The 25,916-nt window shown below is 44.4% G+C and overlaps 1 protein-coding gene across 10 annotated transcripts in view; it reads left to right on the forward strand.

Annotated features, from left to right (window-relative positions):
- Positions 1–25,916, forward strand: part of WNK2 (WNK lysine deficient protein kinase 2) — a 121,910-nt gene that overhangs the window by 16,125 nt on the left and 79,869 nt on the right. For all 10 annotated transcript variants that reach the window (XM_057413784.1, XM_057413782.1, XM_057413776.1 and 7 more), the window contains exon 3: positions 25,632–25,804. In XM_057413784.1, coding sequence (XP_057269767.1) covers positions 25,632–25,804 — 173 coding nt within the window. The remainder of the gene's footprint in view (positions 1–25,631; positions 25,805–25,916) is intronic.

Genomic DNA, 25,916 nt, shown 5'->3' on the forward strand with positions numbered 1-25,916 from the left:
CCACAGACTGGTTTGTGTTGGAAGGGACCTTAAAGCTCATCCAGTTCCAACCTCTGCCACGGGCAGGGACCCCTTCCACTGGAGCAGCTTGCTCCAAGCCTCTGTGTCCAACCTGGCCTTGAACACTGCCAGGGATGGGGCAGCCACAGCTTCTCTGGGCACCCTGTGCCAGCGCCTCAGCACCCTCACAGGGAAGAGCTTCTGCCTAAGAGCTCATCTCAGTCTCCCCTCTGGCAGGTTAAAGCCATTCCCCTTGGCCTGTCCCTACATCCCTTGTCCCAAGCCCCTCTCCAGGTTTCCTGCAGCCCCTTTAGGCACTGGAGCTGCTCTCAGGTCTCCCCTTCAGGAGCCTTCTCTTCTCCAGGCTGCCCCAGCCCAGCTCTCTCAGCCTGGCTCCAGAGCAGAGCTGCTCCAGCCCTCGCAGCATCTCCATGGCCTCCTCTGGGCTCTCTCCAACAGCTGTATGTCCCTTTTGTGCTGCTGCCCCAGAGCTGGATCAGGGCTGCAGGTTTTCAAAGTGCATGATATAAGCTGAGTGTTCTTTGAAAACTTTCTCATCTAGAGCTTTGATGAAAACCAAGCGTTTGCCAAAATGAAAGGCTCAGCATAGTGTGCTGATAGTAATGGTTCCAGGGAGGCTGCCCACCACTCTTTCTTAGCCGTGCAGCAGGGGAATACCAGAGATTATTTATCAGATCAGGTCAACTGAAAGAGTGGAAAGGGGTAAGGAGAAACTTTTGGGATTTAATGTCATAGTTGGGGCAGAGAGTGGGAAGGGCTGACCTGGCACATGCTGGGATGTGCTTCCTTCCTTGGTAAGAAATGCATGTAGTGGCTCTGTGGCTGGCAGCTACAGGGTGTTTATGCTGGGAGCAGGCACCTGAAATGCACCTCTATCGTACTTTTCACATGTGTATTATTAAAGTGGGAATTAAAGTTTATTTTTCCCATGGAAGCATCTTGGGAGAAAGGGGTGTGATAAGAGAAATTTCTTCAGCCAGCCTCGTCTTGGTTGTCAGGGAGAAGACTCCCGACATCTTCTACTTGCATTTCTCCAGCTCTATAAAAGGCTATGGGAATTTAAATGCAATTAAGAAACTCTCCCAGGCTTGGTTATTTTTTTAACCTTTTAAAGTTCAGTAGGCCAGGACGTTTTACTTCCTACACCTGTATTTCCTGGTTCCGCTCAAAACTGCACATTAGGGCTCATCTTTTCCCATGGCAGCTTCATTAGTTGGAAATATTAAAACCTATTAAAGGCTGAGCCTGCCAGGTTTTTGGAAGAGTTTGCTTGTGTGTGTTTAGTAAGTTGCAAAATTGTATCTCCATGTAAAATGTCTTAATGTTATGGTGTGTGGACTTCGTGTTTGCTTCTTCTTGGCACCTTAATTATCTTGCCTGTCGAAAGCTGCCGGTGGCAGCAGGAATGGTTGTGCCAGAGTGCCCGCCAGCTCTGGACCAGAGCAGGGCTTTGGGGCCATCACAGCAGGGCCATGGGCTCCCCTCGGTCATCTGTAGGGTGGGAACCTGGGAGTTTGTGAATTGAATTTGTAGGCCAAATCTCTGCTGATGTATTTCTTTCCAATCCTATTTTTGTCTCTTACATTTGAAACCATTTTTCTTCAGGGTAATGGTCTGGAAGACCTAATGTAGTTAATAGACTTTTTAAAAACCCAACCAAACCAACTAAAACACCCTACTGGGAATGAAAGGTCATCACAGAGCTTTTAATTTGAAGTCCAACCAAACAGATGTGGTATTTAATCAGTCTTTCCTTGGAACAGCAGCCAACATATAACAGCCACAATAAGAAAATTATTACTTATATCCTTTTCTCAGTCTAACTGCAAGTCCTCCAAACCCATACAAACAGGCCTGTGGTGGCTTCCTTTAAGTGTGTGTCCTTTTGGTCTCTGGTTTGTGGTGTTTGTATTTGTTTGGTGTTTGTATTTTCTGTTTAAGTTTCTGGCAAACACTGAGGCATGTCCTGGTTTACCCACCATAACTTGCTGTCCTTCATCAGTTTATTTCCAGGTAGCTATTCTTGCTGATGCTGTTGTAAGGGATCTGTTATAGTTTAAGTTTATTGCCTCAATTCTGAAGAGACCTAGTTCTGTAGTTCCTTCCAAGTCCTCTTTCAGGCTGGGTGAGCTCTGTTGTGTTAGTTCAGTTAAGGGATGTCTTTTGTTCTGGATTTAAGTGCACATCTTTCTCTTTCGCAAGAGCCTTCAATTTTAATTGGGTGAAGAAATTATTTCCTCACTTTACATAATAATTTAAATGAACTATTATGCCTGAAATCCAACTTTTATAATAAAAGAAAGCAAGGCACATCATACTAGGCTGTGCTGGATGATGCACTTCAGTTAACAAAAATCTTCTGTATGAAGTTAAAACTATGAAAAAGAAATCACAGATTCTTCTATGATAAAAGAACAGTATTTCTGAGCTGTTGCAGAGCTGCAGAGAGATTGGCTTTGGAGGAATTTCAGCGGGTTTGTTAATCATCAGAAATGGAGCTTTGACAGCAGAGGCTGAGAATTTGTCTCCCCAAATGGCCTCTGTATCTCCTCCTCTCCACACGGTGTGTGGGACAGGCTGCTCAGGGAATGCTGGACCAACCTCTATCCATGGGGCAGAGTTTCCGGCAAGAGGGAGTCTGGCAAAGCGTGGAGCAATGCAAGAAAGCAAAAATTACTTGGGTTATCTGCTATGAAATCTGCTGGCTCAGCAATGGCTGTGTAGGTGCTTCAGGGATGGCAAACTAGCTGCAATGGGATCAGTGGGTGGTGGTTGAGTTCTTGGTGGTTTTGGCCATCAGGCTCCTGGTAAGCCCTGCAGGCGCTGCTCTCCTTTGTTGTTCTGCTGGCATGGGCAGACAGGTGAATCATTAAAGTTGTTTGGAAAGGGGGAAGTCTAATGGAGCTCTGAAAATTCAGCTTCAGGTTAGACCGCTCTTAGGGCTTTTTCTCCCCACCCTGCATGTGTTGTTTCTGCAGAGGCTGTGCCTCTTGGTGGGCAGACTGAAAGCATGGCCCTGTGTGGTATTAAGGCAAGATGATGATTCATGAGACTGACTTCCTAATGTTCCTTCCTCTCAAAGTTGCTGTGAATGTACAAGGGAAAATGTGGTTAAAGCTGATATTGGAGAGCTTCGTCCACATGCAGAGGCACAGTTATATAATGTGGATATAAAGGACAACAAGTACTGTCATCTGCTAGCAAATTGTAGGACAACTAAAATGTGACTGCTTAGGAAAGCAGGCTCAGCATTAAATGCCAGCACACAGAGTGGGATTATTCCAGACCTTGTTTGTTTGTTTGATCCCCAAATGTTTGTACCATATTCACCACTTTTCAGGCACAGCAGAAGGAAAATGCAATTCAGGAAAGAGTTAACTAAGGTCTTTGGATGAGTAAGTCATGGAAATGGCACTGCCTCCATGTCAGGCACACTGAGGGCTTTCTGCCCCAATGGGCTGTGCAGTAGCCTTGAACCTGATATACACCCAGCTTGTGTCAGCTTGAATTTGGCCACTTCTGGAAATCACATTACACTGATCTGGTTTTTGGATTTGTTTTTTTTTTTCTCTGGGAGGTAAGGAGGGAATAATGTCATGTCAGTGCAGCAGAAAATAGTGAAGGCACTCCAAGTGTTTTCCAAGGGAAGATAAACTGTATGAATGGATGATCACAAGGGGCATGGCATGGAAGGAGGAGAGAAATGAAGGGGTGAGGTAAATGGGGATGGGTGGTTGTGGAGACGGAGAAGTCTAGAAGCTGGGAACCATGGGCAATGTGCAGTCAGGATGAGGGATGCCTTTGTATCTCCTCTCTCCTGGGACTGCCTGAATCATCCTTCCCTTGCTCCTCCACCTGAGCTGAAGCTAACCTTATTCTTTAATGTGAGGTGGGGTTTGGAGGGCTTCTTCCTTCTGGGTAATATTTTGCCCAAATTGTTCTTTCTCATGTATGTTACATACGCAGTGAGCTGTGGAAAATCTCCAGGTGTTCTTCTCTGCCTTTCTGGTGTGGCACAGGGTCTGTGCTGCTCTTCAGCTGTTTTGCTGAGCAGGACCTTTCCTGTCTGCCTTGCATGGTGGGAAATGAGAGGAGGCATCTCATGTACAGCACAGCTGTGGTGCTGGTGCTGTGGGTGAGCCTGCCCAGAGGATGAGGTTGTGAACTCAGTGCCTGGGAAAGGATGTCCTGGTGAGAATGGGCAGCGCAAACCTCTCAGAGGCACTGGTTTAGGAGGGCATCTAATTGGGATGTATGAGCCTCTTCAAACCTTTCTGAGCACTGTTTCTATTTAAAGATCAATATCCCAAGTACTGCAGTGCCTATAGGCTTGTATGGGTTCTTTTGCCTCTAAATGGGGTGCCTTGTCTCATAGTTCTAAAGCAGACTGAGCACACCAGGATACCCACGAGGTTTTCCTGAAAATAGATTAGGGCAGTATTGTGTTCCAGATCTCACAGGTAAATTAAATAGCTCACAGTCTGAAGAGTCATATTAACCTCAACTGGATGCTGACCATGGAAATGATGTCTAGTTTTCAGATTTAATAATAATCAAGAATGTGTGAAACACCTACTGAATCTTTGCTCTTTCAAAAAGCTGGGATATATATCGGGGGGTGAGGGTTGGGGTTGCAAGCCATGAACTCTGCCTTCAAGTGGTGTTCCACAGTCTCCCGATCTTAATATGGATAACCTGGGGAATTACAGAGCAGTCAGTCTCACCTCTGTGTCTGGCAAAATCTTGGAGCATATTCTCCTGGAAGGCATGCTAAGGCACATGAAAATCAACAGCCCCTCTGCTCTGCTCTTGTGAGACCTCACCTGGAGCATTGTGTGCAGTTCTGGTGTCCTCAACATAAAAAGGACATGGAACTGTTGGAACAAGTCCAGAGAAGGGCCACAAGGATGATCAGGGGACTGGAGCACCTCCCGTATGAAGACAGGCTGAGGAAGTTGGGGCTGTTCAGCCTGGAGAAGAGAAGCTGCGTGGAGACCTCAGAGCAGCCTTCTGGTATCTGAAGGAGGCCTATAGGGATGCTGGGGAGGGACTCTTCATTAGGGACTGTAGTGACAGGACAAAGGGTAACGGGTTAAAAGTTAAAGAGGGGAAGTTTAGATTGGATCTAAGGAGGAAATTCTTTCCTGTAAGGGTGGTGAGACACTGGAATGGGTTGCCCAGGGAAGTTTTGAATGCTGCATCCCTGGCAGTGTTCAAGGCCAGGTTGGACGACGCCTTGGGTGCCATGGTTTAGTGTGAGGTGTCCCTGCCCATGGCAGGGGGGTTGGAACTGGATGATCTCAAGGTCCTTTCCAACCCTAAGTATTCTGTGATTCTATGAATATATAAGATGTTGGACAATTCACTTGTATAAGTAACAGCATGCTATCCGGTGTGAACCACCTCATCTCACTTCAAAGAAGATGTGGACTAGTCAGTCAGAATCCAGCATGTGGCTACAACAGCAAGCAGAGATCTTGAGTGCATTGCTTGTAGTGAGACATGGTCTGTCCAGTCTGGGTAGGAGGTGGCTGAGGTGAAGATCTTTAAGATAAAGGTATTTGAAGAATACCCGTAAAACTTACTTGAAAAAGGAGTTGAATAAATGATTCACTATGTTCAGGCAAAGAATTGATGGACTTAAAATGAAACTGTGTTTAATCCAGGGAGATTTAGGTTGGGCAAAGGGGAAAACTTTGCAACTAAGAGCAGTTAAGCATTGACATATTCTGTATGGGTGCGCACTGGTGCTGGTGGGCAGGTCTGTCAGGAGTAATTTAGAAGTCGTTGCTCCTGTCCTGCAGGAGCGGTGTAGACTAGTGGTATTTCCCAGTGATTTCCAGACCCAGTTGCTGCAATTGTCTTTTTCTGTGCTTTGGTATTGGTCACATATGCAGGGCTAAGAGGTTTACATTTATATATTGATCTAGTGAGTCCTGTGAGCCCTGTTATTTCAGTCAGTGCATCATTTATGCAAATTTGGTTTGGTTTGGTCAGGAGCCAACCTAAACAAAACAGTCATAAGTAATTTTTGAATTGGGCTGTTGGCAAAGTTATATTTGCATTTATTTCGTTAAGAGTGCATTGAGCTGGTTTCAGATAGTGTTAAGTGTATGCAGCTTCAAATAATAGCCCACCAAAGATGTCCTCATTTTGTGTATAGAGGAATCAAGCGCCTAAGAGAAGCAGCAACTTATCTGGGTGCAGAAACTACCCTTACAGTTGTGGTCGCTGTCTTCAGGAAGGAAAGACATGTTGTGTTAGGGCTACAAGAGTGATTAAGTGAATGAAGAACCTTGCTTATAAAGTAAGGCTACACTTTAGTTCAGTTAGCCTGGCAAACCAAGAGGGGATAGCTCTGTGGAAATGCGAAATGAGGGAAAACTCACCAGAAGGAAAAGAGCTTTGAAGGCTGAAGTTGGCTTAGGAAACAGTGTTTGTCAACTGGTCTTGAGTAACCTAAAACAAAGAGACGTAAGGTTTTAGGACAGCTTTGCTTTGAATGGCACAACAAGAGTTCGGATTGTTTTAAGATGAAGGGTGTTCAATTTATGAACCAGATTACCTGGCATATCCTGCAGTTGGCCTCACAAGCTCTTATGTCAGAGGCTTCCACAAGAAGGAACTTTTTGTGCTAAGGGCTTGAGCTATTCCCCAAAGTCAGGAGCCTTACTGTGAAACCGTTCAGGTTTGAGCCAACACCTGTAATATGCCACGCAGAAACTTCAGAGAGAGAAATATTAACCCCCCCCAGCTCCAACCAATGCTGTAATTTGGAAATATCTGTTTCATAAGTGCTCCTCCTGCTTGTGAATTGCTGTTTGGTTTTAACTTTTAACGGTCTGCTGTATCCTGAAGTCAGGTCAGGTTTGCAGCCGCGCAAACTGGGTTTTAAACATACCTGTAAAAATACAGCGTTGTGTTTTCCAGAGCGTGCTTGCTATTTAAAAAACAAACAGGAGGAAGAGCTCTCCTTCTGTTCATGAGCTATGGTGCCTCTCAAGATATGCATTTACACTTACAGATTCGGTTTTTGTTTCAGTTACTGGCAGTGGCTGAAGGCTCTGAGACAGACACCCAAGTGTCTGATGCCGGCAGAGCCTTGAACTTGAAAGCAGATTAACCGTCACCTGCTGGTTGCTTATCTCATACAGAACAGTATAAACAGTTCTTAAGCAAAATGTTCTGTGCAAGTAAACTGTCCAACGCTCTCAGCATGCAGAGATGATCACTGTGCTTCAGCAGCTGGGCCACTGAAGCCTCAGAGCAGAGGAGGAGCAAGGGGAGTGAGTGGGAAGCATCACTGCGTGGCCATGGCTCTTCCTGTCTCACCACTGTCCTGGGGCTCATCTCCCAGCTGAAATGATGAGGTCCTTGATTTTGACACTGATTTTGTCAGCCTTACTTTCTTGAGCTTTATGTTATGGCTATGGAAGTGGTGGTAGAGTGTTCCCTGTAAATGCTGAAGTTTCCTGCTGTCTTTCTGGGTTTGTTTTCAATAGCCTACTTATGTTGATGTTCCCCCCCGACCAAGTTGGAAAAGGTTTTCAGTCACTATTTCTACAACTTAATTTGATGTGAACTGCACATCGTAGGGTGAGTCTGTAGAATGGAGGAGCCTTTTCTTGATGCTTTCTAGAACTGCTGCGTTTGTGAGCATTTGCCAAGGCTGCTGTTTTAAGGACACGGTCTTTCTCAGGTGTATCAAGTGTCTTGTTAGATTCTGTTCAGTTTAATCGAAATCTAGATTAGAAAATCTAGAGCTGGTGTCTATACTGTCAGAACATACAAAGTGGGTTTGGTTGTGGTAGAGGAAAAATACAACCCTTAAATCTCATGAGCAATGAAGCATTAATGTGTAATTTTTTGGCTGAGGCTAAAACACTGGGGCTAGTGCTTGGTTTTCCATAAAGCCTCATCTCTTGAGAGTAGGTCTCCTGTTACTGCCTGGGTGCATATTTAGTGAAGCATCCAAGTAAATAAGACTAGAAGAAATCATTGGTTATTAACTTAAGGAGAGACAGTAGTAATAAAAGAGAAAATAATTTGATTTGTTATAGTGGTAAATCAGCTATAAATTGGTTGCTGTAGTGTCTTTATGTTGAAGGTTTTTTTGTGAAATAATACTTTATTGGAAGGATAATTCCTTGTTTTACTTAGCATTATTTTAACACAAAGTACTGTTTCTATAAGGAGACAAATATGTGCATTTGCCCTTCTCCCTTCCTGTCTTTCTCTCAAAATCATGTGATTGCTTTTCCTGCTTCTAAAGCCTTGATATAGTGCAAGAATTGAATGGAAATGGTGTTCCTATTGTGACAAAGGTTTGTGTTTGTGAGCCATCTCATCAATCACACCTGCTTGCCTTCTAAATGCTTCCTATGGCAAGAACATCTGTTTAGGAGAATACCATCGATCCCTATGGGATGGTTTTCCATATTCTCCTGTTTCAGGATAGAATTAAGCCAATGGTCCTTGACGGTGTTTTCATAACCAAAAATGGGTCCTTGTGCTTCTGCTAACAGAACATGAATAGTAATAATGGCATGAATCACTTCTACTAGTGCTCTTCTGGAGAGTGATGCAGTGTCTATGTGCCTTGAACCGTTCTTTTGCGCATGAAGACAGATGGTGTTAGACAAGTCAGATAAGCGTCATATGCCCAATCTGGTGCTGCCTGGCATAGTAACAGGGTAATGATTTATAGGATAAAGAGCTTGGAGGTTATGGTTACCACCAGAAGGATGAAAACAGAGCTCCTGTATGATTTCCTGGTACAGGAGTAGAGCAGCTGAGTGCGCCCAAGTTTCTGTTCTGGCTGGTTCTCAAGTAGGTGTTAGTCAGGCTGTATGTGCGCCATAAATCCTACATATTCTGGGTGCCTGGGCTTGCAGGGTGGCTGCCGGGCAGCTGCACCACAGGTATATGGATAGTCTTCCATGGGAATCTTGCAGAAAAGGACAGCCCAAATGAGTTCAGACAGGCTGTGATTTCTCCCTGCATCTGTCTCATCCTGGAACCTTGTGACCTGGCAAAATCAGCATCTGAAAAAACCTTTGTGGTCCTGGCATGGCTGAGAAATGAATTCTAATTCACTGCACAATATTTATAATAAAGCTTTAATTTGGAAAGTCATGTGAAGGCTCAGCAATCCCTCACAGTTTTCAGGAAAGAGAAGCACTATTGGATAGTGAGCTGTGTGTGCATGCTGGGATAAACAGATGCCAAGTTACACAGTGATTTCCCTCCCACTCCCTCCGTGCCACGTTTTCTGAACTCTTTGTACCTTTTTCTCTAGCATATGCATAAAAGTGCAAGCTGCTGTTCCTAACTTCAGTTGCATGGACTGACTGTGGCATGGCTGGATGGCCGCATGCAAAGAGTTGTGGTCAATGGCTCAATGTCCAGCTGAAGACCAGTAACGAGTGGTGTCCCTCAGGGATCGGTGTTGGGACTGGTCTTGTTCAACATCTTTGTCGCTGACATGGACAGTGGGATTGAGTGTGCCCTCAGCAAGTTTGCCGATGACACCGAGCTGTGTGGTTCGGTTGATACCCTGGAGGGGAAGGAATGGCATCCAGAGGGACCTCGACACACTTGTGAGGTGGGCTGATGCCAACCTCATGAAGTTTAACCATGACAAGTGCAAGGTCCTACACCTGGGTGGGAGCAATCCCAGGCACAGCTACAGGTTGGGCAGAGAAGAGATTCAGAGCAGCCCTGCGGAGAAGGACTTGGGGGTGTTGGTTGTTGAGAAAATGAACATGAGCCGGCTTCAGTGTGCGCTCGCAGCCCAGAAAGCAACCGTATCCTGGGCTGCATCAAAAGGAACGTAACCAGCAGGTCGAAGGAGGTGATTCTGCCCCTCTGCTCTGCTCTTGTGAGACCTCACCTGGAGCATTGTGTGCAGTTCTGGTGTCCTCAATATAAAAAGGACATGGAACTGTTGGAACAAGTCCAGAGGAGGCCATGAGGATGATCAGGGGACTGGAGCACCTCCTGTATGAAGACAGGCTGAGAAAGTTGGGGCTGTTCAACCTGGAGAAGAGAAGGCTGCGTGGAGACCTCAGAGCAGCCTTGCAGTATCTGAAGGGGGGCTATAGGGATGCTGGAGAGGGACTCTTCATTAGGGATTGTAGTGACAGGACAAGGTGTAACGGGTTAAAAGTTAAAGAGGGGAAGTTTAGATTGGATCTAAGGAGGAAATTCTTTCCTGTTAGGGTGGTGAGGCACTGGAATGGGTTACCCAAGAAGTTGTGAATGCTCCATCCCTGGCAGTGTTCAAGGCCAGATTGGACAGAGCCTTGGGTGCCATGGTTTAGTGTGAGGTGTCCCTGCCCATGGCAGGGGGGTTGGAACTGGATGACCTTAAGGTCCTTTCCAACCCTAACTATTCTATGATTCCATGACTGTGTGTGCTTTGAGCTTGTGTACAGTCAGCTGTGAATGAGTGTGTAGTCTTTGATTTTAATGTGCTAAAGAGTTTTAGGAAGCCCTGCCCTCTTCAGTGAGATTTAAATGTGTCTTCAGGCCTTATTTGTGCTATTTCTCATATCTTATTTGAATTTACCATGCAGTTATACAAAAAGGATACTTCGGGAGGTTTGTGATGAATTGGGCAAGTTACTGGCTAAGAAGTGGTGACAAATTATTTTAAGTCATTATTGATGACTTGAATAAGACTCTCAGACTTGATTTCACTCATCCTCTGTCTGCTGTACCTTGCATTAATCCAGGTTTTGCTCTATAGAAAACGTGTAAAGAAAGAACTATAAAAATTATGTAACATAAAGTGGGATTCTTAAGACTTCATTTAAAAAGATGTAAATACTAAAATTTAGACCCATGAATGCATGTGCAGAGACTCTGAAATCTCTTCTTAATGCTGTACCCCTTCAGAAATTCTGAGCAAAAGCATTCTATGCCAAATGCATGCTTCACCCCTTTCTCTGATTTCCCCAGGAAGCTTTTAAACTTGTTCTTGGTGACAGTTTGCCATCCTCAGGCAAAGCCTCATTTTGTTGCATCTGTAACCATTCAGGATCTCCTGCACATGAGCGTAGTCTCCCTGCTGGCTGAAATGGTGAGGTTTGACTCCGTGTCAGCAGCGGTGAGGCTGCCTGGGGCTAGCTAGCCTGAGTTGAGCACTGGGGAAGGTGAAGCTGAGTGTTAGAGAAATCTCACTATAGAGAAACAATGATTTTATTGAGGAAGAGGTAAACAGAATCACTTGGTTTGCTGTCAACTTTCCTGCAAGGGTATATCCTACAACATTTCTTTGTCCCAGGATATGGCAATTACTAGTCAATGTCCTGTGATACTGGTTAAATACTGTACTATTTGTGTTTTCCTAGTCTACTCTGCAGACATCTGTACAAGTACCATTTTCCCCCTACTGAACAATAACTTGTTGACCAATGAAGCCCTTCTGTGTACTCACCCGTCGCTTATCCTAGGGACTGGAGGAAATGAGGTTCTGGGATTTACATTCTTTCTAGTGAGTGCCCATTACAGCTGGTGATTAAAAAATGTCTTATTCATATTGCTGATTCTCCTTTGCTAGTAATGAAGCTGTTGTTTCATACTAGGAAAAAGCTTTCATGCTATGCAAGCCACAGGGACTTCAGAAAGACCAGCATTTACAGTCTTAAAAGGGCATATTGATTGCCCTTTATTAATAGGAAAATCTCTAAGGAGAGATGAAATACCTGAATTTTGGAAAGTTTAAAGAAAAATTAGGAAGCATTTAAATCATATAAAAAGTAGACAGAATTCTTAAGTCATTTTTCCAAACTTCTGGTTAAGTTTTTCAGTGTTTCAGTTCAGTGTGTGCGGTATTGGGGAGTTTATAGGTGGTTAATTTTTACTGAGATCCATCTTTGGGGGGAAAAAAATTCTTTGTAATTCCTTAATGAAAGTGCTAAGCGGTGAAGTTATTTATCTGTTGAATACAGAACCATCTTGTTTAATGTGCATTGAACCAAATGGATCTTCAAGCCTAGATTTTGCTGGCAGCAAAACCTAACTAAACCAGGTGGTGTCATTCAAATTAATGCTATTTCTGTGTACTGTTGGTCTTCTGTTGTTCCATTTGAAGATGTTTTAATCTCTTTATTTACCTAAATTAATAGAGAACAGTTCTGTTGGGTTACTTCCCAGTGGATGGATTCTTCAGTTTTGTAGTACCCTTTTAGTGCCCTTAAAGTCAGACGCTAGTCTGATTTAAAAGAGTTTTTATTTGCTTTGCATAGGTACACATCATTACAGAGTGAGACAGCCAAGAACTGCATCATCTTTACGTACCCTCTTCTTGAGGGCTTTTATGGAGTAAAACTGGCTTTTGCATTTTTTCCCTGTTTGCAGAGTGTGTTGGAGGAGGGAGAGAACAGGGGCAAGGTTTCTGTGTGCTTTTCTGGCTAGCATTGGGATTTACGAATATAGGAAATAATGGGATTAAATGTACAACAAGCTTTTTTTTTAATTTTTTCCTAATGATGTCTCTGTCAACATTATCTTCTCCTTGCACTGCTCAGTGAAATCTGAGCGTGGAGCGAGGCCAGAGGAGGCCACGGAGATGCTGCGAGGGCTGGAGCAGCTCTGCTCTGGAGCCAGGCTGAGAGAGCTGGGCTGGGGCAGCCTGGAGAAGAGAAGGCTCCTGAAGGGGAGACCTGAGAGCAGCTCCAGTGCCTGAAGGGGCTGCAGGAAACCTGGAGAGGGGCTTGGGACAAGGGATGTAGGGACAGGCCAAGGGGAATGGCTTTAACCTGCCAGAGGGGAGACTGAGATGAGCTCTTAGGCAGAAGCTCTTCCCTGGGAGGGTGCTGAGGCGCTGGCACAGGGTGCCCAGAGAAGCTGTGGCTGCCCCATCCCTGGCAGTGTTCAAGGCCAGGTTGGACACAGGGGCTTGGAGCAAGCTGCTCCAGTGGAAGGTGTCCCTGCCTGTGGCAGGGGTTGGAACTGGGTGAGCTTTAAGGTCCCTTCCAACACAAGCCATTCTATAGTTCTGTTCTTGAAATGTTTCATTAAACATGTATAACGTTTTGTCATCATATTTTTCTGATTAATACTGCTTTCTATAGAGTCTCTAAATGCCTGATGCTGTTTGTTAAATACATTCCTTGCATCACACTATAAAATCTATAATTCTATAGGCTAGAGATTGAGCTTATTAAACAGCTGTGACCAAGGGATCTGAACATGGTGTCTCAGAAGAACTGTACCTATGCCCACCATTTGGGAATCAGTTTCAAACTCAGGTCATGATGGCCTGCAGGAACTCCTATCACTAAGCATCACTCAAATCTGTTTAGATTTGCTGATGAAGAGTCAAACTATTGTTTACATTTGATAACTCATATTCCAGGACCTTAGCCAAGGGAATGTGTCTGTTAATGTAAGTATGACGCATTCATAACATAACTATGTCACAGACTTGAAGTCAGATAGTAGCATTGTGATCGTCTGATCAAATCTCTTGTATACCTTGGTTCATCAGAGTTTCTTGGATTAATCTCTGATAATCCCTTACTCTTTCTCAGATAAATTGTGCGGAACTCCTTAGTCATGACCCAATTCTTCAGTGATTCTCACGGCCTATCCTTAAAACTTGGTCTGTCCTAAGGGACATGTTGAAAAGTATGCTCTGCACTGGGAGATGCTTTTTGCAGCAGGAGCGTACAGCAGGCTCTTGCTTCACGTTTCTGCTCCAGCCTGTTACTGCTGCCTGGCAGGCTGTGCTTAGCATGGCTGGAGTTGCTGGGTCTGGTTTAAGATCACTGCTCCCCAAGCCTGAAGTCCCTGGTCTCTCCTCTGTCTCTCTCGCAGTTACGCAACCTCCTGCCCGCCAGGCATTGTCAGACTGCTTGCACCCTGCTTACACAAGCATCTCAGTCTCTGTTTGTGACCTGTCATCTTTATGCTTCAACACTCTCCTAATTCTTTTTCAAGTGTAAAATGTGTTGGCAATGATGGGCTTTTTTCATGGTTCTTTATAAAAATACAAATCACTTTGTTAGTACAAACCTTAAGCCCTGAAGAACCTCTTGAAAATCATCAAGGATGTGTATTTTTCTGTGTGTAGCTTGTATTTTGTGACTGATCGCTTACCCAAGTTTTAATCCATTTATGTAAATAGATACTTTCTATTTCATTCCTAATGTGAAGCAAATGTATTGCAGAAATCTGAGTTTATTATGTCAATACTTATCTTTCCAATGAGATTATATGTTTGGGTTGATAAAGTGGCTAAGATCTGTTTCTTATCAACCCATGTTGATGTTAGCCTCTCATGGGTTGCTGTTCAAGGGATGAGAAGTTGAATTCCTAGCTGTTTAGTATGTTTTAGCTGACAAGCTAGTATTATTCTTTTGGGCAGGGCTATATAATGTCAAGCTTTGCAGGAGGGCAAAGAAAGAAGAAAAAGGAAATATTTTGTTACAAATGTGATGCTTTCAGCTGAATTCTCAACTGTTGTGGAAGACTTGTTAATGTATCCTGGCCAGCAGTGCAGCCTTTGCCTTGGAGTTTTGTCTCACAGGTTAAGTGGTGTCAGGAATGCAGGAGAAGTCACAGCACTTCTCAGCATTTAAAGACGCTTCCAAACTCCAGATAAATTCCTGTGTGAATCTTCAGGAGCTGGGATACCCCACTCTCTAAAGGATCTTTTGTGGTGGTGAAAGGTCCTGCTGTCCAAGATGCTGCATGGAATGCTTGTTTCCAGTGTACGAGTTGTTACAGCAGACAAGATGGGCCCTTGCTTTTCTGTCTTTGCACTATATCCTTCCCACATATCTGTTGTTTTGCATCTTGCAGCGGCAAGCAGTTGGGTCTTCTCTTGGGTGCTGCATGATGTGGATCAGGACTGGAATGAGCTGTGTTGCTGGAGCAGGTCCAAGGCCTCTGAGACTCTTTACTTTCCACGTGCAAGTGTTTAAGTTGTCTGTTTGCAATAATATGGCCCTCTGCAAGGATTCTTTTTTCAAGGCGGAGCAAGTCATGTTAAAGGACTGTTTTCCAGCATTTCTGTCCAATGAACTCCCCCAAAAGGTCCCTACCAAAAACCAGAAGCAAGCTGTGAGAAGGAAGAGTTCATCGAACTGTTGGTTATGGTGCTGCTTATCCATAGATCTCCAGCATGTACCAAGGAACTTCTTATTAGTTTTTATGTCCTAGAGATGTGAAATGTAGGCACAGAATTACCTGACTAGGTACAGGTGGCTCGGCAGGCCGCAATGTAAGGGAAGAACTGAAAGAGTTTCTCTTCAGGACCCATTAAACCACTATGAGATTTTAAATTAAGATCTGTGCAAAGACCCATCCTTTTCTGTTGTCTGGCTGTTTTATATTGAGGGAAAGGAATATAATTAAGGTATCGTGTATGTACATGACACACATGGACTTGTTCAGTCCTATTTGTTCTGAGAAAACAAAAGATGTGAGAAGTTATGAGTTGCTGAACTTCTGTGGCAGGCAGTGTGTGCAAGTTTTCCTTGCTTGCCTAGCTTGTGCACCGAGACAGCTCTTCTCCAGAAAGAGAATAAATCATGTCCAGCTAAATGAAGGCTGCAGTCACTGGGGTGATAAAAGGAGACAGAAAGTGCAAGTTGTTCTGCTGCATGGGCAGCTTGACCATGGGGACCTCCTGATGTTCGCAATGATCTCAGGAGCTCAGGTCTGCTTTGCTGATGTGTTTTAAGGGCTTCAGATAGTATACTGCACTGGAGGGGGACAGGAACAAGTGAGAAATGGCTTTTAACTCTGCCTTTATGTGGCACAAGGTGGTTTCTGTTGGAAGATCGATTGAATGGAAGGTGTATTTATTGCTGTGTAAAAGCAATGAGTCGAAGAACTCTAGCCTGCTACAGGAGTCTAATTTGAAGATTTTTGAGATTATTTGCTCAAATAAATGCACTTAGTGTGTAATTAGAGACTGAGTCTGAAGACCTGTTCAGTGCGTGTCTTCTAGGTCTGGCAAGGCTGCCTGACTAGCCAGTCCAACACAGTTCAAGGGCTTAATTTTAGAGGCAGAAAATACATATTCTGACTTGAATGCTCTCCAGAGCAAATGTGATTATGTGTTTCCTGTTACTGCATAAATAAAAGTTCCAAAGGGAATGGTTTGTTTTAAGCGACTTTTCTAAATGAGTGTATTTCACAAATGGTAAAAACTAATATGAAGTGAACACATTTAATAATCATTCTGTAAATGTCACATTGGTGTTCGTCCATCTGTAAGGTGGCAGCACATAGGAATTGATCTGGTTTAGTGCTCAGCTTTGATACTGCTATGAAGAAAATTTTACTCATGTACGAAGTATTTTAGTGCAGTTGTAATGCCACACAAGCACTTCTGTTGGGTCTTAGCAGATCTACCATTTTAACAGGTTTTACTGTTCAAATACGTGCAGTGCTGGGCCTGGCTGCTCCCGGCTTACACCTTTTATTATTTGTGAAGATTTGTGATGTAACGGGGAATCCACTGCTTTACCTTTACCCTAGGTGGATTACAATTAATTCACTGGTAAGAAAATCTCACTTTATGTCTGTTTTAAACTGAAGTATAGAATTGCTAGGTTATAGCAGGGTGGGAAATGGTAACAATAATGGGATATAAAGGAAACATGCCTGTTAGAAAGGCAAGATTGAATTCTACATGAGACAGATTAAATTTGTCAGGGCAAAGGTAAATAAAACTTGCCTTGTTCTTGTAATTCTTCATGTTGGGTTAGTTTTGGCTGGTAAGGCTTATTGCCCATATGACCTTTAACATTTGTATCCTGAATGGTAATGTGGGGTAAAAAGCAATGTGTTCAGTTCACTTGGAAGTCTGAGGAAGGCAGTAGTGTTCCTTTGGCTGGGTCTCCCCAGCAGGTATGGAGTAGTACCCCCTGTTTTTTGTGAAAGGCAACATTCCTACTTAGCAAGCACACAGCAGAGAGAAACTGAAGGGGATTTCATACCCATAAAATCAGCCAACTTGCAAATTCATGTAATGGTTTGTGTTGGAAGGGACCTTAAAGCTCCTCCAGCTCCAACCCCTGCACGGGCAGGGACCCCTTCCACTAGAGCAGCTTGCTCCAAGCCCCTGTGTCCAACCTGGCCTTGAACACTGCCAGGGATGGGGCAGCCACAGCTTCTCTGGGCACCCTGTGCCAGCGCCTCAGCACCCTCACAGGGAAGAGCTTCTGCCCAAGAGCTCATCTCAGTCTCCCCTCTGGCAGGTTAAAGCCATTCCCCTTGGCCTGTCCCTACATCCCTTGTCCCAAGCCCCTCTCCAGGTTTCCTGCAGCCCCTTCAGGCACTGGAGCTGCTCTCAGGTCTCCCCTTAAGGAGCCTTCTCTTCTCCAGGCTGCCCCAGCCCAGCTCTCTCAGCCTGGCTCCAGAGCAGAGCTGCTCCAGCCCTCGCAGCAGCTCCGTGGCCTCCTCTGGCCTCTCTCTCTCCAACAGCTCCACGTCCCTCTTGTGCTGCTGCCCCAGAGCTGGATCAGGACTGCAGGGGGGTTCTCCCCAGAGCACAGCAGAGGGGCAGGATCTGGGCTCAAGTGCACACAGAAGCCGGGTCATGTGGAGCTTCTCATTGACCAACGGCCCCTGGTGCTTCCCAAAGCTGCTCTCAGTCCAGTCTCTGCTGGGCTCTGTGTTTAGACCTGGGATTGCTCCTGAGCCACATGCAGGACCTTGCAGTTGCCTTTGTTGAACTTCATGTGCAATGCCTTAAAGTAAGGAGAGAAGCAGAAAGAAGAGAAAAATCTGAGGGTTTCTCTCTGCTTCTAAGCACCGTGCTGCTATATGGGTCTGGTGAGAGGTTCTACCTGTTGTGTTATACCATGTTATACTGGGAAACCCCAGCCCTCTGCAGGCAGCAGTATCTCCTCTCATCCATCCACATGTATTCAGCTTTTTGAAGTTGGTTTTTAGGCATCAGTAGTGACGTGTCTCTTTCCACTCCTGCTGTGGCTCAGGCCAGAAGGACTGAGCTTCCAAGGGATGGCTGGAGCCACCTCCTCAGTCTGGCCGCATGATGTGGAGTCCAGCACGGAAACAAGGGTAATTCATAGCTACAGTGATTAAAATGGGAAAGGCTTCAGCCAGGTTGGACGGGGCTTGGAGCAACCTGCTATAGTGGAAGGTGTCCCTGCCCATTGCAGGGCATTGGAACTGAATGAGCTTTTAAGGTCCCTTCAGCCCCAGTATGATTCTACGATTTAGTTGTACTTGGAGCCATTTGCATTTTCTGTCTGAGTCTTCCAGCCTGCAACTGGTGTTTTTCCAAACTCCGTAGGAATGGAGACAGAAGATGGAGCCCACTGCAGATGGGATGTGGGACATGGGACCAGGATCACAGGCACAGTGGCATTTTGTTTCATTTGTGTGAGATGTTATGTGTCTGTCTCCTAGGGTTAGACATTTTGCATGACCAAATGCTGTTTATGGATGATATGAAGTAGGTGAAGCAAAATGCTCTTAAAAAATAGCACAAACAGTTGCAGAAACTGTAATGAACACAAGGTTCAGAAATGAAATCCAGAAAATACCAAATTCTCATGGCATGTGGAAACCAGTTTTTCGGTGGTTTGGGATTTTTCCCTTTGTTTCTGTGTGAGAGGAGGTGATCTGGTCATAGGGTTTGTCCAGCTTTTTTCACGTTGATTTCACGGTTTCCTTTGAAAAAGTCATTTTGTGAGACAAGCCTGAACTGTTTCTGCTATTTCATCTAAGATTACAAGCCTATGTGCAACCTGTGAAGCACTGGTAATTAAGAGAGTTAATGGGGTGCTACGTGCAGTTAATTCAATTGCTTGTGACAAGAACTTTTGTGTTTAACCATAGGTTATTGTTGTGCAGTTGCGTTGGGAGGCTTTAATCTGCAAAACACAGTCTCTGCCCATGGTGTTGGGTTTCTCAGGTGTTTTCATGGCCTGTGCTGTTAAGGTTTGCGATTGGAAATGTTGATTCCTCTTCCTCCTACACCTTGCAGGACGAGTTTTTTAAGTTCTGACGTTCAGTAGATGTGAATCTCATCGTTCCTCTGTCATAAGACTTTGACATGTCCCTTGAGCAGTTTAAAAGTAGCAAGCTGTACTTGTGCCCAGCAAAAAAAAGCAAGCTCAGCCTTCTGTACAGTTCCAGATTTAGCTATAAAGATCTGAATTCAGCTCCTTCTTTTCCATAGATTTCTAGCAATGACTCAGGCAAATGAGTAAATTCCTCTCAGCCAGCTCTGTAGCTACTGTTGGTTGCAAATTGTGAGCATCCTTGGGTGCAAGAGCTGCTTTTTAAGCATTTCGATAATTGGTTACTAGTGCTATCCTAATACAGCTAACAAATAGCAGGCTGTAACTTTCCTGAGGGTGACTTAGTGAAGAAGAATGTTGGCTGAATGCTGATATGTAATGAAGCTATAAAATTTGTCTTCCTGATTTACAAGTTGTCCAATGGCATCTGCTGTGTGTTCACAGAAAGGGGATTGCTTTAAATGATACGTGCTTGCAATTGAATATACAAGGTGTGGGAATTAAAGGTCCTGAATGCTTTAAAATATTTATAATATAAGCATAATAATAGTAAAGGCATAGAGCTGGTGCTTGAGAGGAGCTACTTCAGTGCTACCTTGAGCTTTTCACAGTCACAACTTCTGCATGTCTGAGCCTGCTTTTGCTCCCAGTTATGTCTTTGGGAGAAATCCTAGATTCCTCTGATGGCGGGTTAGACAAGTCTTAATGTGAAATGCAAAAGGTGATTGCGCTAAATGAGTAAAGTGTTCATTTTAAATACAAAATTGGGTTTTATTTTTTTCTTCTAAAATCTGCTGTTGTTCATCTTTATTTCCAAAGGCCTTTGATTTATTTTTTTTTTATTGCAAACTTTTGCAAAACTGGGATGTTTCCCTGAGGAGACAGTACTGACAATACAGAATATAATGAATTAACAAGCATAGGCAGGTACAAGCTAACATGTCCTAAACTCACTGGCAGAGCAAAGCAAGTTCTTGGCTTACACTGCAGGATGTCTGGGAAGGCTGCTGCCTGTTCCCACCAAGCTGGCTATCTCACTATCAAACTGGTGAGGGTAGGGCAGACCAGAACTGTAATTCTGGTCATAAATCCACAATAAGCTAATAGAGAGCTACATAGGAGAGAGCTGTCAATGGTTCCCACTGCTGATCTCATATCTCAAGGCGATCTCTGATTAGCAGAGTAGTTGTGGTACATGAGCAAATGTGAAGATGTGACATGCAGGTGTGAAAATGTAATGATGTGAACAGATACTCATTCTGCTGATTTAGATGGTTGATTTCTGTTCGTGTATCACAAATGCCTCTTTAAGTTTCCTTTTCTTCATTACTTACATGTGTAAGAGATGTTACAGCTTCTGTGTGACAGGTGTGAGCCCTTCCCTCATTTGCTGACCTTCTGCTCCTGCTTGCTTCTCCAGGCCTTAATCTGTTCCAAAATGATGGCTTTGTCCTGTTAGGCACAGGGATCTCAAAAATAGAGAAGGGTCTTTTGAGAGTGAAACAGGAGAACTCTGTCTTCCTGCTCTGGTAGTAGTTATGCTTCAGACTCTGTTCTCACATGGTTATATAGGCATTGATATGTAAAAAAAGCAAAAAGAAAAAAAAGTTGTGCGTGGTCTCATTTTTATTTCTTCCATTTGATCCCCTTTCCTAATGGGGTGAGGGTGTAGTTTATTCCCAAATCTGTTAGCCCCTCACAAGTAAGTAGTCAAGAAACTTGACCTCAATTGTTAATCTGCCTTGTTAATCTTTAGAAATCTTCTAAAGACGCAGGTGAAAGCCAATCTCTTGCTTGTATAACTGTCTTAGTCAGAGCCCATGTGTTACAACCCAGAGGAAATGATGCTTGGGGATGACTAACAGAACATGTTCCTGCTGTTAATTTGGGTGCCATTCCAGAAATTTAATTTGTAAGCTTTCCTTTTCATTTTGTTAACACATTAATTTACTAATTCCATTCTTTGTGGTTGTTCCCCGCTAAAGAACTTAATGAAGAGATAAATTTTGTATTAAACAGAGGTGTTTGTTCTCCCTGCCTGTGACGAGCAGGGAGAAGCAAAGAACATAGGTGTGTTAGATTAGCAGAAACTTGATTTGTGGATAGGATATTTACTTTAATGTGGCTTCCTGCTGCAAACATCTTTTTACTCCAGTGTCTCTGAATGGGTGTGTGATTTATAAAGAGTGAGACCATAAAGTACTAATTGGGAATTATTTCTTCCTTCCAAAAAAGAAGTGAATAGCTTTTGGTCATTTGACGCTTAAAACTGACCATGAAGTTATGATCTGATTGGCAACAGGAAGGCTAGGAAAATTATTGAAGAAAAGGTATCTTACAATTTATAACCTCTTCTTGCCACTTGTTTAATATCTGCCTGTTAGCTTGTCATTCATAGTGAAGGATGCTTTGTATAACCCCAACCCAGTTAATGCTTATTTATTTATAGGAAAGGTGAAGTCCTGGAGCTGTGAGACAGGCTGCATGTGTGACTGGTGATGCTGTGTAAAAGATGCACTGTGAAGCAGGGCTCTGGTGGTTTGTTCCAGCAGAAGCATTCTGTAAGCATTTAATTGCAGGAGCCCAGGGTATCTGTGGTAAAAAATGTCCAGTTCTCAACACTGGGTTAAGGATCTGACCATGGATCCATGTGGCTGCTCTGGGAAACGCCTTCTTCAAGCACCCTGATCTGTAGGCTGCCAAGCAGTTGGTGCAATCTCATCTCTGCTTGTGTTTTGTATGCCTTGGTGCTTTCATTGCTGCTAAGTGTGATTCTAGCTGTGGCCCTGCAGTGAAATGATGGTCAGTTTCTCTGTTCAGCATCTCCCTGTGGTGTCAAAATCATACAATAGCCACACACAGAATTCTGGATTTGCACATTAAGGCATATGTAACTTTGAATTCATAGAATCATAGCATGGTTCGGGATGAGTTTGTGCTGTGTGCATGTTGCAAAGCTGCTACATCTAAAGCCCCAAGGGTGAGGAAGCTCGTTGTTACTGTGGCTGATCCCCTCTGGTGCTCTGACTCCAGCTGTGCCGCCAACAAAGGCTGCAGCCTGTTAAGCTGACTCTTCTTCACAGCGTTAATATTAAGGCGGACAAACAAGTTAAATTTCAGGTTATTTCCTCGCAGGAACCAAACCGAGTGGCTGTGTCACTAATGGCTTGGTTTTGTGTAATTTCAGTGTGTCTGGAAAAGTTGAACCAGATCTGTACCATTGCTGTCAGCGTTTGAAGGTTGAAGTTTATTTTAGAAACCTTTGTGCTAAGTGGTAGGCATGAGAAACTTTCAATTATCTGAAATGGAATTACAGTGTTGCCTCCTGAGCCAAGACTTGGTGTCCTAGCAAGGAGGGAAAGAGCCAAGAAGTGTGAGTGCCTTAAAATGAGAGGAAGCATGCAGGTATCTGCAAACTTGGTATCTCCCAGACCACGGTGAGAAGGTTCAGGTGTTGTGCCTCGAGAAAGCTCAGAATTGCAGTAATGCCATAAATGCAGTGGAGCAGACTGAGGAATGGCTTGTTTGTCAGCTCAGCATGATGCTGCAGTTGCACTTGTGAAGCTGTCGTGTGGCATGCAACATCCCTTAGCCTCCTTGTTCAGCTGTACGGTGTTGTAAACATCATTCCCCCAGATGCTGATAAGTGTAGGTTATGCAAAGTGATGCCTTAAATCCAGTAAAATGGACAAGTGCATTAGTGCAGGGTAGGTTTTGATGAGCTCTTAGGCAGAAGCTCTTCCCTGTGAGGGTGCTGAGGCGCTGGCTCAGGGTGCCCAGAGAAGCTGTGGCTGCCCCATCCCTGGCAGTGTTCAAGGCCAGGTTGGACACAGGGGCTTGGAGCAAGCTGCTCCAGTGGAAGGTGTCCCTGCCCGTGGCAGGGGTTGGAGCTGGAGGAGCTTTAAGGTCCCTTCCAACACAAACCAGGCTGGGATTCTGTGATTAGCTTGCTTTGGTGTGACATTTCCATTTTCTTGTTCTCTATCTTAAAATTTGATGTCCTAATGTTGTTTCAAGCTTGCGCCCTTACCTTCAGCCTAAGGCCACTTCACTTGTGTGGATTATATAGTGGAGAGTGTCTGTGACCCTGGTGAAGGTTTTCTTGGGTTAGGATTAAGCTCTGAATGAGTCATGCACTGAAATGAGTGGTTTTGCTGCTTCAGAGCAGAACCCTTCAACTGTTAAGCCCTTTCAGAAGGACCTTGTGCTTTGGCCACCAACTCATATGTCAGGCTCAGCCTGGAGGAATTTAGAGAAGGTTGTTAGAGCCTTGACAGTGCTGAGACCCCTGCTGAGGTGGGGAACATGTCAGGGCCCCAAGCCCTGCCTGTGCATCCTCCCTGCCCCTGCCTCCTCTCTCCAGTGGTAGTATTGGACCCAGGCTTTCTCCTGAGACGGATACACAGTTATCATTATGATGAAAAAGAAATCCAGATTCTTTCTACCGTAGTTCTAGATGAAACACACATTAGTTTTCCAGAATCACTCTGTTGCCCTGCTTTCCACCTTAGTACTTCAAATTCAGACAGCAGCCCAAAACGCCCGGTGCTTGTCATGTGTAGAATATTCTGCATGGGTTTGTTTGCAGCATCTGAAGGAGATTTTCAGAAGTGGCCCTCAAAGCAGCAGTGGAACATTTCTCACAGTGCTCAGAAATCTGAAAAGGAGGGTCCAGGTGTGGGAACTAGAAGTGTTTTTAAGATCTGCTGTATCCATGTTGCCACCTTTTCCTTTCTCTGCTGGCCCATGCTGCTCCTCCTGTCTCACACACGAACTTGCTCCTTTTCCTCCTTAATAGCCCTTAATAGCAGTGTGTCTATTCTACAGCATTTTATATAGCAAAATGTATTTAGAATAGCAGTATTCTATTTTACAGGGTTTAAATTCAGGGGAAAGTCAGCAGTAGGGGAAGAAGTGATAGGTTTGGAAGCAATGCTCAGGCTCTTCTGTCAGTGCTTTTTAGCCTGCTTTTGGGTTTTTTTCACTTAGAAAAACTGCAGTTGCCACAGAGCAGCAGAAATCCTGCCTTGCTCTTGGCTGTTGGGGTTTGCCATGCAGCTGCCTGCCCATCCCTGGTAGTGCTGCAGGGTGCTCCTGGGGACCCAGGCATCAGTCTCCAAGGGACACCCCCTGTGCCAGCCCGGATGGCTGCTGTTGCTCAGGGCAACGTTTGCTCTCATTCTGCTCCATAGAATGTACAGAAAACTGTGAGAACCTCCTCAGCATCTGCGGTGGAAAATGGAAAAGCTACTTTCATGCACACATACCAGTGGGGAAGCGGGTTTTCTGTCTTCCAAGGAAAGCCCAAGTATCCTCATTGTAACCTTTTGCGAGGTCTTTGTATAAAACTTGTTTGTGGGCATGGAAATTGTCATTCCTGTACCGAGTTCTTTGTGACTGCAGATGAGGACCGGCTGTCAAAACGGCAGTGGTCTGATCCCTCTACGTGTTGGTTACAAATCAGCTGGGTGCCAGTTTAAATCACCATGTAAATGCTCTTATAAGCATGCCTGAGTGAACAGAGAAAAGGAAAATGTCTGAGGTTAAAATCTGAACTAATTGATCTTCCTGATTTGTGAGCCTTTGCTTCTGTAAGTAAGAACAGTTACACAATTGTGCCTTTTAAAGAATGAAAAAGCTCCATTTCTAGGTCAGGGTAGTGCTCCCAACCCAACCGTCCAGGGCAGACAAACCAGGCAGTGATGCTGTGGTTTTTGGTGACGCTCCCGTTTTGCTTTTACATCATCTAAAGAGGTTACAGTTTGCATCTAACCCGCTTGGGGTAGGGGTCTCATGCTGCCTGTGAGGTCCAGGCAGCCCAGCAGCCTTCTGCTGACCTGTGGGGAGGAGGAGACGGGCCCTGTGTGCTCCTTGCAGGGTCACGTTGCAGCCTCGAGTTCATGGTAAATGCTCCTCCATTTCTCTAGGAAAACCAGAGCAGTAAAACATAACATTCCTCACGTTTCCGATCTCTTAAGTATTTCCGTGCATCCTGTGTGCAGCACCTGGCTGCAAGACAGTTTTAAATCCTTCCTTTGTTGACTTTAAAGCAAAGTCTGTATGATTGGGCAGAACAGCAAACAAATAAGAAAATGTATGTGCTTGTTTGTTTGGAGAAGGGTGGTGGTGTAATTTGGAAGTGGGATGGGCTTTGCAGCCTGTGTGGTTCCTGAGGACCTGACCCGTGGTCACTGCCACAGCTTCCAGGGAGCCATTGTGGAGGGTGCTGAGCCATCACAGCAGAGAGGACATTCCTACCTAGAATGTAATCCTGTGTGTTAACTTCTTAGATCATGGGCCTTACAAAACCAAAACAAGAAGCAAATAGCTCTGTGTGGATCCATCGAGCCATGGGTGTGTTTATGTTGCCTGAAATATTAATGCTGTCATGTAACACAGGCATCTCTTTGTTCAGAGGCAAGCCTTTGTCATCTTGACACTGGATTTAAGGCGAGTGCCCTAGTTCATACTCGCTGCTGTCCTGGGTTCATAAAAAACATAAAGCATAAAGCAAATCTAAAATTCTCAACACCCTAGCAATGCAGTGCCTTTATTTTCGTCTGTTTGCTACTAATAATGTCTTATTTTGGATTATAGGACAGAAAGCTCACAAAAGTAGAGAGGCAGAGATTTAAAGAGGAAGCAGAAATGTTGAAAGGTCTACAGCATCCAAACATTGTGAGATTTTATGACTTCTGGGAATCCTGTGTAAAAGGCAAAAGGTGCATCGTGCTGGTTACCGAATTGATGACCTCTGGAACACTGAAGACGTAAGTCCTGCACTCCTGGTGAGGAGGCTAAGAATAGCAATGGGAATTTTTAGAAAAACCCTACTTTCATATTCCGAAAAAGGCATCTCTAGGTAAAAGAAAAAAAAATTAA

Source organism: Pezoporus wallicus, unplaced genomic scaffold (assembly GCF_028554395.1).
Source record: "Pezoporus wallicus isolate ANWC-B61680 ecotype Strahan unplaced genomic scaffold, APGP_CSIRO_Pwel_v1 contig_8649, whole genome shotgun sequence".
Taxonomy (NCBI): domain Eukaryota; kingdom Metazoa; phylum Chordata; class Aves; order Psittaciformes; family Psittacidae; genus Pezoporus; species Pezoporus wallicus.